At 47.5% G+C, this 14681-nt stretch overlaps 1 protein-coding gene across 1 annotated transcript in view; it reads left to right on the forward strand.

Annotated features, from left to right (window-relative positions):
• LOC135896855 (uncharacterized) overlaps positions 1 to 14681 on the forward strand; it is a 514087-nt gene that overhangs the window by 257931 nt on the left and 241475 nt on the right. The window contains exons 11-12 of the mRNA XM_070538351.1: positions 6669 to 6952; positions 7010 to 7047. Of these exons, the coding sequence (XP_070394452.1) occupies positions 6862 to 6952; positions 7010 to 7047 (129 nt within the window). The 5' untranslated portion in view covers positions 6669 to 6861. The remainder of the gene's footprint in view (positions 1 to 6668; positions 6953 to 7009; positions 7048 to 14681) is intronic.

Below are 14681 nucleotides of genomic sequence, written 5' to 3' on the forward strand. Positions count from 1 at the left end.
CCTGCTGGCATAGGCTACTGCTCTCTCGGCACCACCTTGAAACTGAGCGAGAACAGCGACAAGACCTTTGTCGCTTGCATCTGTGGGGATCGCTGTCAATGCATCCTCGTCAAAATGAGCGAGAACAGGCAAAGTTTGTATATGCTGCCGCAAATTGTCGAATGGCGCTTCTTGATCCTCTCTCCATACAAACACGACCTCTTCTCTTGTAAGTAGGGTGAGTGGAGAAGTGCGCAAGGTGCGCAGAATCCGAGGCAATGCGGCGGTGAGACCCACGAAGTGCCTCACTGACTTCTTAGCAGTAGGCCGTGTGAACTTTTTACGGCTACAACTTTATCCGTGTCAAGCATAACACCGTCTTAACTGATGACATGACCAAGAAATGCAGTTCTTCAAACCCACAGGGACATTTTTCTGGTTTCCGTGTAGGCCCCGCGGACCATATCACGTGATTGGACTGACAGCAGTCGTTACAGATGTTCTTCAAAAGTCGAGGTACACCAGGCAAGTATTCCACTTTAGACTGGATAGAACAGTGTCGATCAGCCTTTGAAACGCGGCTGGGGCCGAACATAAGCCGAAAGGTGAAATACTAAATTCGTAAAGCCCACCAGGCATAACAAAAGCAGTCTTCTCTATTTGCCAGTATCCACTTTTAAGGTCCTCAGAGAAGTAACGTGCATGCCGTAGCCTGTCCAAAGAGTCATCGATCCGGGATAAGCGGTGCAGAACCTCAACGTACCATCTTTCTTTTTTACAATCACTACAGAAGATGTCCAAGGGCTTCATGATGGCTGGATTACATCATCGTGTAGCATATTCTGGATGTGCTGCTGTATTGCCTCACGTTCTTTCTGTGCCACACGATACGGGTTCTGTCACATGGGTTTTGCTGTCACCTCCGTGATGATGCATCGCTTTGTAGAGTGGCGTTTTACCTACTCGCCATGTAGAGGAGAAGCAGTGGTTAAACTCTTCAACAATTTTCATACGATAGCCTCATTTTGTTGGCATTAAGCCCGGATCAAAATCAACAAAGGGTGTACATGATGTTGTACGAGGCTTGGTTTCTTTTTGCACGTCGAAACAGCCTTGATCGCGGTCGATTTCATCTAAGTATGCGATAGTGGTGGCTTTACTGATGTGCCTACGTCTTTGTGAAATTTGCCAAGAGCACCTTTCCACGCCCGTCGACTAAACTCCATTGGCGATGGCAACACATTGGCGGAATAGAAGGGCAGTTACGTGTTCCGCCAGTGCGTGCTTATTCTGCTGTGTGCTGCAACTGACTGCAACAAGTGTATATGATAGCGGCTGTATGCACACGTCCCCGTCAACAACACGTAAGAGTCAGCGTTCGGCTTCTGTGCTATGGGTTTTGACTTTATCATACGAAAATGTTACCATGGCGTCGCGTATGTTGACCACGGCACCGTATAACCTTAATAAGTCCATTCCTAATAGGAGTCATTTGCAGCACTCCGGTAGAATCAAGAATGTGGCGACCAATCTACGTTCCCGATCGTGAGTTTTACAGTACACTTGCCTGTAGGTGTCATCATCTGGCCTCCTATATTTCGAATATAAGGGCCCGTTCATTCCATTCTGACTTTCTTGAGTTTTTCCGCCAGTGGCTTATTTATTATAGAAAAGACCGTGCCGGTGTCGAATAAAGCCGCCATTTAATATCCGGCAATCCTTACAGCGAGGCCGGCAGTCACAGTTTCGTCGGTGTCGGCGTTTTTCTGCAACAGTGGGTGATTCTTGGCAGCTTGAGGACTTGAAACCTTCCCCGCAGAGGTCGCTGCTTTTAGTGTTCCTGCCGTGGACTGGGAGACCGACCACTGGCGACATCAGAAGGATCTTCGGCTACTCCGCGAGAAATAGTGGGCTGGAGACGATGAGCGCAACAGTAGACAAGATAATAATAACAACAACAACAACAACAACAACAACAACAACAACAATAATAATGATAATAATAATAATAATAATAATAATAATAATAATAATAATAATAATAATAATAATAATAATAATAATAATAATTCTTATTTCACAAAAACAAGGGCTGGGATACAAGGGCAAAAAGCAGGCGTACTCTGTCCGACGGGACCCAAGCACCCGAATGCACACACTCAGAGCATGCACCAACAGAAAGAACATAATAAACTACCGTCACATACACAACATAGTTGTGTATGTCTCAGAGTTGTACGGTCTCACTTGCCGGTCAGCAAGCTGTCGTCGTAGAGAACACGGCTCTCATCAAACAGGTGGCGCGTAGCGGCATGTTGAATTCCCAGGAGACAGCTGGAACATGAGGACAAAAACGATAGATGTCTCTTGGTTTTCCACAATTATAACACATTCGCCTTACAGGTCTCCGTTGGGCCCCAGACTGCTACGGTAGACCGTTGACGGTACTATGCTGTCAGTACGAAAGACAGGGGACGACAAGCAAGGTCTGCATAACTCTACGCGTTTGGCGGGTATGGCAGCTCGGATGGCGATAGACGAAGGATTGCTTCTGCGTAGCTAAAGGCGTTGCTCTGGTATGACACATCGGGACATCGTTCTGAAGGGCCAAACGCCTGTGGGAGTACCTGGCGCACCACTTCAGCGACAGAGGCAACCGTTATCTCCTGTGGCGGTGGTGCATGTGCTGATAGTACGTGCCTCACGTTCTCCTATGCAATTTCCTCGCGCCCAATGTGTCGATCAGTTGTCAAACATAGGTCTGATTGGCCAAGGCGAGTGCTGCGGCACTTGTCGATGCCCCAGCGACCAAGCGATCGTACTGTTGGTAACGGTGCTGCAGCGCCCGCTCGATGGCCGTGGCCTAATTAACTCGTCAACGGTTGTCCGCGGATCGCGCAAGAGGCCAGCGAACATGTGTTCTTTGACACCCCGCATGAGGTGGCTATGATTCTTTGGCTCGGAGATGTTCGGATCTGTGCGGCGAAAGAAACGCGCCATATCTTCAGCAAACATGATGACACCTTCATTTGGCGGTTGGATGCGAGACTCAAGTAGGCGTTGTGCGTTTTCATGTCGATTTCTGTTCCCAAATGTATCGAGTAACCAACTGGAAAGCTCATCCCACGTTATCAAACTTTCCTCGTCGTTTTGAAACCGCGTCACTGGACTGCTTTCAAGGGTGAAATAGACGTTGAACAGCTTCTGTTCGGGGCACCAGTGATTAAATATTGCTGCCCATTAATACTGCGCAAGCCAGTCTTCCGCATCTTTGTGCACGTTACCGTGAAATCGGTCGGCCATCCGAACGTTTTGAACCGTTCCCTGTGTTGGGCGGATTGAAAGTGCCATTTCTGAAGTTGGGGCGACCGGTGGCAGAGCTGGTCTTTGTAAGAAACCAAATTTTGGGCTCAAATCTTGCAGACAGCGGGTCGTGCGGTGTACGGCCATTTCGACGCGCTGATGTCTTGTGGGGCTGGATGCAGGGCATCTTGAAGAAGCACTGATCATGAGGAGATGGCACCGAGCAGCTCCACAAGTGTGGCAAGTCACAAAGCGCAGGGACTTTATTGCGGAAATTAGCAGTACCGCGTTTAACTGGAAAAGTATGTGCAAGATGGAGGGCAGTACAAAGGAAAGTCTTCATCGTTTTTTATCGCGCTCGCATACTCGTCGTCTCTGTCGTCGCCAGGGTGTAGGTAGCACAAATAGTGACGTGGCATTATTAAGTCGTTCTCTACTCCAGCTGACCAAGAACAATAGTGAAGCCTACTAGGTGCGTAGCATTAGGTATGAAAATAGCGAAATAAGGAGTATTCACTAATCATATGCAGAGAATTAAGCCAGAGAGTGCTTCGTTGGTGCTGCGATGAAGCAATGGCTAATTTTTTTCGCTATCCTAATGTCATCATCATCCGCCACTTGTACCGTTGCCGAATCAGCGCGTGATTTAAACTTATATTTATTCAATATTTCAAGGATATGTTAACAATTTCTTGTTTGCAAAACAAAGGAACTCGTCTATAAGAAGAGCAAAGGCGAAAAGTGGTAAGTGGTAACTGCAGGTTTAAATTTCGAAGTCTTTTCAATTCTAACGAATCTTTCTGTTTTCATTCGATTAACGGCGACTAAAGCGAGTGAGGCTTGAATTCCGCGAGCGCGACACCCTAGTTTGATTCGGTAATAATTATTCAGCGTTGTGCTGTTAACTGATGATTGGGTTATCTATACAAAATCTCGATAAGTATCAACTTTGTGTGGTCTTTCTTTATGAGAAGTTCTTGAACTTTCGATTTTGTCTTGTTGCTTTTCAGTAGGACTAATTCATGAGTGAGCGAGTGCTGCTGAGGTTTTGTTGTATATTTGCGTGTCATTCAAATGGGGAAGTAAGTCTGGTGAAGCTTAGTGCGAATATGTATCGCGCTTGCTCACTGAGTTGTGATTTAGGTGGGGTTCCGACTGGCGCCTGGGGTGAAGCAGACTGCAGCTTGACCTCGCAAGGCAATCAGCGGTGTTCTCGGCGCGAGCAAAACACCTCTTCCAGACACCGTTGAGGCAACATCAGAGGGAGTATGCGAGTGCGTGCACTCACTGCAGCAGCTGGATGAGACTGACATTTGTAGCACGTAGTCTCAGAAGTCCTATGTACTGCGTGGATGATGAAGTGAGCGAAGAGCATCCTATTTGCTACTGTAACCATACTCCGCACAGACAAACGAGCTAAGCGTTTACGAAGGTCATGTCTACTGAGCTGACATAGGTGCACTTATCCTAGATGCTCGCGGAGACGCGTTAAACTTCTGCAGGAGACGCACAACGAAACACCCGCATTGAATGGTTTTGTCCGTGCGGTCGAACAAATGAGTCGTAATTGCAACACATGCGTACAATGAAGTAGAGTGCCAATGGTGAATGTCCTAATAAGCTAGCCTCAGCCGCAGGAGAATGGTTGGCGTCTACATTTAAAATTGGTGCACCATGACTCTAGTGGCCATAATTTCACATTAGCGATTCTAGCGCGACATTCCACAGCGCAGTCAACGGTTGCACCATTGCGTGAGATTTTCGGCAAGCTTCCGATATCAAAACATTCGTGTCGGGCAACGAGACTGAGTTCAGGTTCGGTTCAATAATAAAGCTTTTCGCCATAAATAATGGGAAGAATTTTCGTATGGCACCGTATCAGCCGGAATTATACGGGCCCCTCGAACACGCTGGGCGGATGTTTAGTGATGGCATTAAGATCATTTGCTCCGGTAACACGTATAAGCGGTTGGTGTAACTTGGGCGGAATTCACTAAGCAAGCTTACGAACGGATCTTGGCATAAGAAAACATTAGCGCAAAACTGTATTCACAAATTTAAAAAAGCTTCTAAGATTCGCAACCTTGCCATGCCTGTCGCTGCAATGACCGTTCTATAGAAGAGAAAAGGCGTGTATGTTTGCCCAGTTGTGCTAATAGAAGCGCAATTCGATTCACAACACCTATACAGGCGGTGCAACTGCCGACGTCTGATTTATTTGTACAATAGGCGGGTAGCCGTCTTGGGAACATAATTATGCCTATTTTAGCCACTCGAGCTGACGTGGCTAAGCATTGTGATGCACTGTTGTGGCCAATTGGCCAGAGGCCACAACTGACGGCAAAGGATGGCGCGTGCTTATAACTTTGAGGTCCACCCTGACTTGTCATTTCAAAGTGCACTGATCAGTTTTAGAGCATAATAGCATTGGGAGTGTCTTGATGTGGAAGACAGTAACATTACTGCTGTGACATTAATGTAACGATAATATAACGAACGTTTAAAAGGCTATGTTTCTCTGTAAGCGCAATAGCCAGATTTTTCATACTCTTCACTGAGATACAGAGATAGATTTCGTTACAGATAGGAAGAGTGGTAGTACTGTGCCATACCTTGTTCTGATTTTCTACTCCACACTGGTGAAAAGGGATGGGCAGCAAAAGGGTTAATGAATGATGATAGTGATGATAGTAGGAGCAGGTGCGCGTATACAGGCTGTCATATGTACTGCGCTTATACAGGTGCATGCGTTGTTTCCGATTTAAAGCCGCGCGTCCAGCCTAGTGGCTTGTAGATAGGCTACAGTAACATTTGTTATCAGGCTGCAGGGTATGAATTAGACCAAGGACCTTAAAGAAACTCATTTCATAACACAGCATCTTATCGACGTCTGCAACGGAAGATAGCAGTTTTCATCGTACTCGCGCGTACACAGGACAAACGCAAAATATATGATAATTTGTCGTCTTGTAGCTGGCAATATTAACAATTTGGGCTATTATTACTGCAAGCTATCAGATGTCCATATACTGGATCAATGCGACACCAAGGCGAATATGGTGCGCCATGCTTTTCTGGCTGGTTTTGAGCTTATGAAGCATAAGGAATTTAAACTCTGGGTCCGATTTATCTACTCGTTTGTGTTCTCGATATGTTTTGGACCAGTGCTCCAACGCATTGTTCCGTATTACGCAGCGAAGCGGGGCGTTTATGCCCGTTTGTGAGAAAGGAATGCCTAGATCAGCAGCATTAAATTAAGGAGGTTTCACTTCAACGTCTGCCTGTTCGTTCCACATCACGCACCAATAGGAATTTATCCACTGAAAGGTATTATTGTGGCCATTGCTCTTTGCATGACAAAGTTGCTATGTTTTTTTTTTCTATAGCCATTCAATAATACGGGCCCGTCTGAGGACACATTCTATAGTTTGAGGAGCTGGCTTGCAATCGCAAAATATTGTCTTTCCACGATGGCTCTCCTCAAGAAAAATGAACTGCCTCCCGGATAGACACGACTTATGCGGCAGTTGCTGTTGACCTATCGTCACGTTGAAACCGCCGTGGAAAGTCATATGTGGGATGACGAAGGCTGCAGTGAAGGCATATGGTGTGACAGAGCCATATATAAGGAAGCACAGTATCTACGTACTCTGCCTAAGTGTGAAACAGGGTAAGTTGCTTGATGTGAATGGATGAATTGGATGACCTGTTTTTTTTTTAATTTCAGGGAACGGCAGAGCAACGAAAGGTATAGGCAGGACCCACGTGAGTATTCGTCGAGAGAGAAGAATGATTGTAGGGTATTCTCATCACGCAATGGAACCCTGATAAATCTACAACTGGGGTGTGTGATAGGCAGTGATGACAAAGGAAGATGTCTGTCTCGGGTCAGCTCGCCAAGTTACATTCGAAGAGGTTCGCAGAGCAAGCATACAGAAATAGGACAAGCTTCCGCTATCGTAAGAATGGTTGATATGCATCGTCGAAGGCCTACAAATGCGCTCAATTTGTTAGCTTGAGTGATCTGCTGGGTGCGCATACAGCTACGTCCCACGTTTGGGAAAGCTGGCATGCTATACCGTACATACGTATGAATAGTGCTTGGTACAATTCAAGTAACGATGACACCGAAGTGCCCCATCCTGCTCCTACAACAATGCGAAGGACGTGAATGAAACTCCTCAGCTCTAACTTGAGTGTCTTGACCAAAGGTTCCCAGTCTATGTCCACGCCAAGGAATGTATGGTGTGTTACTGGAGTTATTGCTGCTCCATGAACAATTATGGGTTACTTTGTCATTTGCTGCCGCCTGAACGCAATCTGTTGAGAGCTGGAGGTCTTGACGCCGCATATACTTAGCTATGATTGACACTGCGCGTTGAAACCTGACAGCCATATTTATATCTCGTCCGCATATGTGTCAATCTTCAGCGTATTAGGAAATATATATCCAAGGTCAATCAATGTAACATCGAACAAATTTGTACTGAGAACTCCCCCTTCTGGAACACCTTGGTAGGAATTGTTAGGGCCGGTGCGTTCATAATTTGTCGACGAATGAACGGCGCGGATATTGAGAAAGCAGACAATTTATTCGTACAGATGGCCACCGACGTCTGAATCTCCCAGCGCATCAAGTTGGAGCATCAAGCTCAAATTAACCGGCGGCGACTGCTTTCCTGTTCGACAGAGGAGACCATGAGGACAATATCATCAATTCAAGAACAGCCTCTTCATATTCCATGTATAACTTCAGGTAAGCGATTGTTCCTCTCTAGGAACGAGTCCATCTTTGACCCAGGACATTTCTTTGCATTACTTTCCGATGCAACTGGCTAAGACAAAGGGTGGATAGGCGGAAAGCTCTTTAGGGCACTTCCTCTGTTTAAGCAACGCTATAATGCGAATGCATTTCCAACAGTCTAGATAATTTCCTGACTCCCACGTCGTATTATAAAAATATCAGAGGATACGTCGGGCTTCAGTGCCACGATGGCGGAGTGCAGCGTACGTGATTCCGTCACGTACTCGTACCGATGAGCTTCGGCAAACAGGAATTGCTGTGTCAAACTCTTGCATCGATGAAGCCGCCGCATTAGACCTGTCCACAATGAGTTTGCAGTATTTTTCTGCTACGCTAATTCGGTCTGGTATTGATGTAGAGCCACGGCATGGAATAGGCTTCCTTGTGGTGGACTTACCTGAACACTTCGCACAACCTGCCAGATATTAGATAGAGGCTGTCTTGGGTCTACGAATCCAGAGAATGTCCTCCAACGCTCTCTCTCAAGCTTGCCGAGATGTCGAAGAACAGGTTGTTGATTTCGGCGACTGTCCGAAAGATCTGGTGGTGACTGTGCTCTTGTGTATCATGGTTCTGCGTAGTGACGGATTGCACGAAGCGCCTCCTATTAGGTGCCGACTGATGGTGTATGCCTGCGGACGCAAAATTCGGTGATTTGCTCCTGCAATGTAGATGCAATGATGACCTCTATTTCGGATAGAGATGTCACAATCTGACAGGCGGTATTGACAGAAGTTGTAAATGAAGTCCAGTCTGACGGATACAACGTGATGCTCAACGGCGTAAGTTTCCAAACTGCACCTAAGTTGGGAGGAGGTCACTACCATGACTCTGTACCTCCGTCAACCAGCATGCTGACGATAGAATGATACTTGATACAATCGTTAGGTCAATACAGCGGCTGCAGGATGCGCCACGAATAAATGTAGGAGATCTGTCATTGAATACATTTAGTCCGTGACTACACATAGAGTCGGCCAAATTTTCGCCACGAAAATTCATCAAAACGCAGCCCATTATGGGATGGTGTGCATTGGAGTCACTGATCCGAACATGCAGACTTTGTGATTCTTGCAGCACAGACATCTGGGGTGCGATCTTGTACGCGTTCAAAAATAGAACAGAGACGGTCCGTTCCACTAGGCCGCGCATGATTGCCCAATGTGAACCGTGACGAACGCCAAGACGCCACTTGTGACGTGATATCTGCTGTCAATCATTCCGTGTGATCTGCTACCGGACGCACGCAACGGAACAGTCCGCCTATTTTGTTACGTAAAGAACGGACCACCTCCCTTCGATTTTGGAACGCGTACAAGATCGCACCCCTGGTGCGAGCAATCTAGCGTGGATTTTGGGTGAACGTATCTTCCAATCACTGAGAATGTGCACCATATTGAAACGTGTGTTTGTTTATCTTTATCCGGTGACCACAATTTCCCAGCTAAAAATACTGTGGCATTGCGCAGGACCCGCCTGAATCTGTAGGAATTTTCTAGATTATTATTGATGGTTCCATCCGTTGTATTTCACCGAAACTTGTTTAATCTGATCGCATTTATGCGCGACGATAATGGCGCAGAACATTGTTTAAGAGACGCGGGTCCCAATGATTACTCTGGAACGTTCGACAACTGATGTATAAAAGCCGACGCGCTTGACCAGCTGATCAGATTTCGACTATCGCCGACTGTGTTCGCTGCTTTTGCCCTTCTTTGAGCGTAGCCTGTTTTTGCGGGCACAGGTTCACCCAATGATTCGGTTCGCTAGTTCCGTTATTCATAGTTCTGTTGCCTTCAACACCATGGCTGCTACCTGACATGTGGTGGAGGTGCTTTACGCTCATGTACCGGATGCCTCCAACAAGCCATAATCAAGGCCCGGACCATAAAGACAACACCACCACGGAGCACGGATTTCTACCAGAGACAAACAGAAAGATCGTCCAAGAAACTCGTCTAGAGATGACCAAGCAGAGAGCACCACTGGCAGCCGCAGTGGCCCAAATACTTCTGCAACAGCCCAGGGAGCCACCGACGTTCCAAGCTTCCACACTTGAGGACCCGCAAGCTTGCTGGAGACGTATGAGAGGGTCGCTACGTTTAACAGCTGCAACCGCGACGACAAGCTACGACATGTCTATTTCGCAATAGAAGATGCGGCCAGGACGTGGTTCGAGAATCAGGAAGCCACCTTAACGATTTGGGACCTGTTCCGAACTGGCTTCCTGCGCACATTCACAAGAATCATGTGAAAAGAGTGCACCCAAGAGTGACTGAAAACCCGAGTACAGCTTCCGAATGAGACCATAGCGATCTTCACGGAGGAGATGGCCCGTCATTTCCGGCACACCAACCCGGTAATATCATAGGAGAAAAATTGCGCTTGGTGATGCAGGACTCCAGCAAGAACTTTTCACCGGACTGATTCGCAACCTGCCGAAGGCAGTAGCTGAGTTTTCTGCAGAGGCATCGTTGATCGAGAAAAGTGTGGAAATGCGCACCCAGCAAAATAACCGCCAGGTGCTCACGCCACAGTGCGCCATCCTAGGACTGGGTTCCGACGACCTGCAAAAGATCATCAGGGCCATTGTGCGTGAAGAACTGCGCGAGGTCTTGCCTTCGTCGCAGCCTCAAATGGCCTTAGTCGCCGACATCGTGAATGATAAGGTTCCACGATTGTTTCAAGTTCCTAAAGTGCAACCTAAATTACCGCAGCCACAGCCAGAAGCGATGACCTACGCTGCCGTCGTACGCCGTCAAGGTCCCCTCCCCAACCACGCCAGAGCCCTGTAAGGCCGCAATTCTGTCGTCCGCCGTCGGCGCCACCAGCACGCCCACCCGTCGCCTAGCGCACCTATGCGATGTAGAAAAAAATTTGGTGAGCACCCGACCACCACCCGCTCCGCTATCACTGCGGAAAAGGCGGTCGTGTGTACCGCAGATGCTCATACCGCGACTTGAGACTGAGAGGGTTCGCCTTCAACGCGCCGGGTCCACAACTTGGGGAGCACCCACGTGACATCCCCGATTGCCTATCCGCCACTCAGCGGAACTCTCGATGACCATCACGAGGCCGCTACCTGTCGCCGCAACGACGACGCTTCACTGGCCCAGCCCGGGGCCGGTCCGTGAGTCCATATCCGGAAAACTAAAAGCAGCAACCGATGGATGTGCGGTTGCTGTTCGGCGAACTGACGAAGATCATCCGCCGCCGACGAAGACGCCGAAGAGGCTATCTTGACGACATAACAACGACGACACACAGCAGTCCCGGCCATGTCTGGTAGCAAATAATACGCCGATGAAACACTACCTAACGACGTGATGTTCCAGCCCCAGGTCAACGTGATGCAGCCGTGACCCGATGCCAAGTCCTAGCTGTAACGCAAGACAAAGAACCACCGACCGCGACGTGCTTCTCGACGGCCATGCAGTCACCACCTTAGTAGACGCAGGGGCTGATTACTTCGACATGAGTGGACCCACCGCAGCCCAGTTTAAAAAAGTTAAGACTGCATGGGAAGACATTCAATGTAGGACAGCCGGAGGACACCTCATAACGCCGACTGGAATCTGCACAGCAAGAATTACCGTTCATAGCCGGACATACCCTGCCACCTTCGATATCCTCGAGACGTTCACGAAACGTCATTATTGGCATGGACTTCCTGAACCAACACGGCGCAGTCATCGACCTGATGTCCAAATCAATAACGTTGTTGGAAGACCAAGGGTTACCGCCGGAGAGCTCTCGTGGTCACCAAGCATTGAGTGTTCTCGAAGATCACGTGAGCATCCCGCCTCGTTCCAGCGTTGTTATTTCCGTCGGCACCGAAGCACCCGCAGATGTAGAAGGTGTCTCCGAGGGGGATGAAGGTCTCCTGCTCGATTGTGGAATTCGCGTCGCAAGAGGGTTCGCTCGACTGCATGAAGGAATAGCGAAGGTGATGCTGACAAACTTCAGCCAGGAGTTCAAGCACGTCAACAAAAGCACGACAATCGAGTACATGGAGGAAATTGTGGAAAGCTGCAGTGCGTTTGTCCTTTTGGATTCTGTCGCATCTACCCTGACGACCATAATTCCCGCACCAGATTTCTACACTGATCCAAGTCTCCCCATGAGTAAGCAGAAACAGATCAGAGGTCTTCTCCGACGATACAAAGGGTGTTTTTCAACGTCATCGAGGATTTAGCAAGCACCATGAGGAAAGCATCTAATAATAGCTGAAGAGAGCGTTCGACTACTCCGCCAGAGCCCTCACCGAGTTTAGACGTGAGAATTTGACATTGTTAGGCAACAAGTCAACGAAATGCTGCGCGACGACATCATGCAGTCGTGGAAAAACCCGTGGGCGTATGCTGTAGTCTTGAAGAGGAAAAAAGGACGGAACCCTACGTTTCTGTTTCGATTTTCGTCTACTGAACGAGATCACGAAGAAGGACGTATACCCCCTCCCGCGGATGATGACACGGTGGATCGGCTCTCCAACTCTAAAACTTCTTATCGATCGACCTCAAGTCTGGCTACTGGCAAATAGAAGTCAGACTTCAGACGTCAGACGGTCTCTTCGAGTTCAAAGTCATGCCGTTGGGACTGTGCTCGGCGCCTGCGGCTTTTCAGCGCCTCATGGACACGGTGTTAGCAGAATTTAGGTGGCATACGTTCTTGTCGTTGTAGCCTGTCACACGTGGGGCTCCTATCCACGATGGGAGGTTGGCCAAGAAACGGGTAGGTTATTTAAAATTATTATGGAGCATAAATTTTCTAATATCTATTGAATTATTGAGAAGCGTATAATTACCTGTTAAAATAAAATCAGGAAGGTCATATTTAATAATAATGAATATACTAAATTAAAAAAAGGAATTTAGGAGGGCATTCGTTTATATTCTGTAAGGAATGCTTGGAAAGCAATGCAAGCATCCCTGTGGCTGAATCCCAAAGTGGATGCCACGAACAAAAGAATAGCAGGTTCTGTCAAGTCCAGACCAATTCTTGTACAGCGGCGACAAGATAGAAGAAAGTATTGTATCATCTCCTCCTCATTACAAAATGAACAGAGGGGGGAGGGAACCAAACCGACGTTTGTAAGTAGAACTTCAGGGAGGGAATGCGGTAGCGTAATTTGGTGACGGAGACCTCAAGCGTTATTGTGTAACAGGATGCGCTATGCCAGGGAAATGCCAGGTGCTTATAATCTAGAGAAGCAGTCAAATGTGAGTTTGATAACGCTAATTTTATTGATCGAATCCGAAATCTTGCCGCCGTGATCTGTGCTCGTATTGGTAGAATAGAAAGAACCGGGCCGGATAGTGATGTCCAAGCCAGTGAAACGGCAGTTTCATTAAAAAACAAACCTACACCAGGCACCCAAATCCACCAATCCACCAGGCAAATCCACCAGGTAAACCAGGCACCCAAATCATATGAACACATTGCACATGGGCACGAACTTGTAAGTGGAATAGTACAGAGCATACAGAAAGGGAGTCAGTAAGTATAGCAGCTGTTGTAATCATTTGGCCTAATTTGGGTAAAGCTAGGATTGCTGCTGAAAATTCGGCCAGAAAAATAGACACAAAATCAGGTAACCATAAAAAAAAAACAGTCGAGTGCCGGACAAAATATTCCAATGCCAACATTTTCCTCGGACTGTTGCAATGATAATGTTTGTTTCTAGGGTGCTTAGGTGGTCTGGCAACATGACGTTTAAGATGCCGTAACCGAGTAGTTTCCCATGGTTTAGAAAAATGTCATTGAACGTGACCTCTGGGTTATTTGAATACGTAATATTAGGAAGCACATCGCGAATTAGCACATTTAGTGGCTCAAGCAAAGTTTGCACAAGTATAATCTGTGGTCTATGAAACCTGGGTCAATGAAAAGGAAGAAAGTATTGCTTGATAGGAGATGAAAATTATTTGAGTGCGGTTTAATGGTAATTCATATGGCCTTAAGAAGTTCTGAACAGTCAGAAGGGAAATCGGCATAAAATCGATGGGATTCTTGCTTCCAGGTATAATACGGCATTTGCAATGTATTTTGGAAGGCGTATAAGCACAGATGTAGCGCATCCCGTTCTAACAAAACTAGCGGCCGAAGCTTGTATGATACAACACTTCAGAATAAAACAGATCCAAATTCTAACACCGGATGAACGTACAGGCTCGTCCACTCTTAGGGTGATCACGGCTCACCGTGGCCGCGCTCCGCGGGGCGCCAATACGTCCGGCGCGGCGGCGCATCGAAGCAAAGCGGCGCAGGTGCACACGGGCTTCGGGGAGGGGCTTCGCGTCGTCTGCTACGCCGCTGGAGCGCGCCGCTCTGGCTTTGCTGTACACGTCGCTAGACCCAGGTGACTGAGCGACCGAGGCAGCGTGGCGGGAAGGCACACTTCACTTACTGGAGCATTTTCCAGCTGGTTCGGTCTACAGCTTGTGAACAGCCTGCTTAATCATTATACATTAACAGAAACAAGCTTATCACCACATAAATCACTTAGCATGTTTTTGATAAGTGATGAGGGTAGAAATAGTCATTTCTTCGGGCTCTTTATTAGGCTGGTGCCATATTATTTTACTCTCACAACACT

This window comes from Dermacentor albipictus, chromosome 5, assembly GCF_038994185.2.
Source record: "Dermacentor albipictus isolate Rhodes 1998 colony chromosome 5, USDA_Dalb.pri_finalv2, whole genome shotgun sequence".
Classification (NCBI taxonomy): Eukaryota; Metazoa; Arthropoda; class Arachnida; order Ixodida; family Ixodidae; genus Dermacentor; species Dermacentor albipictus.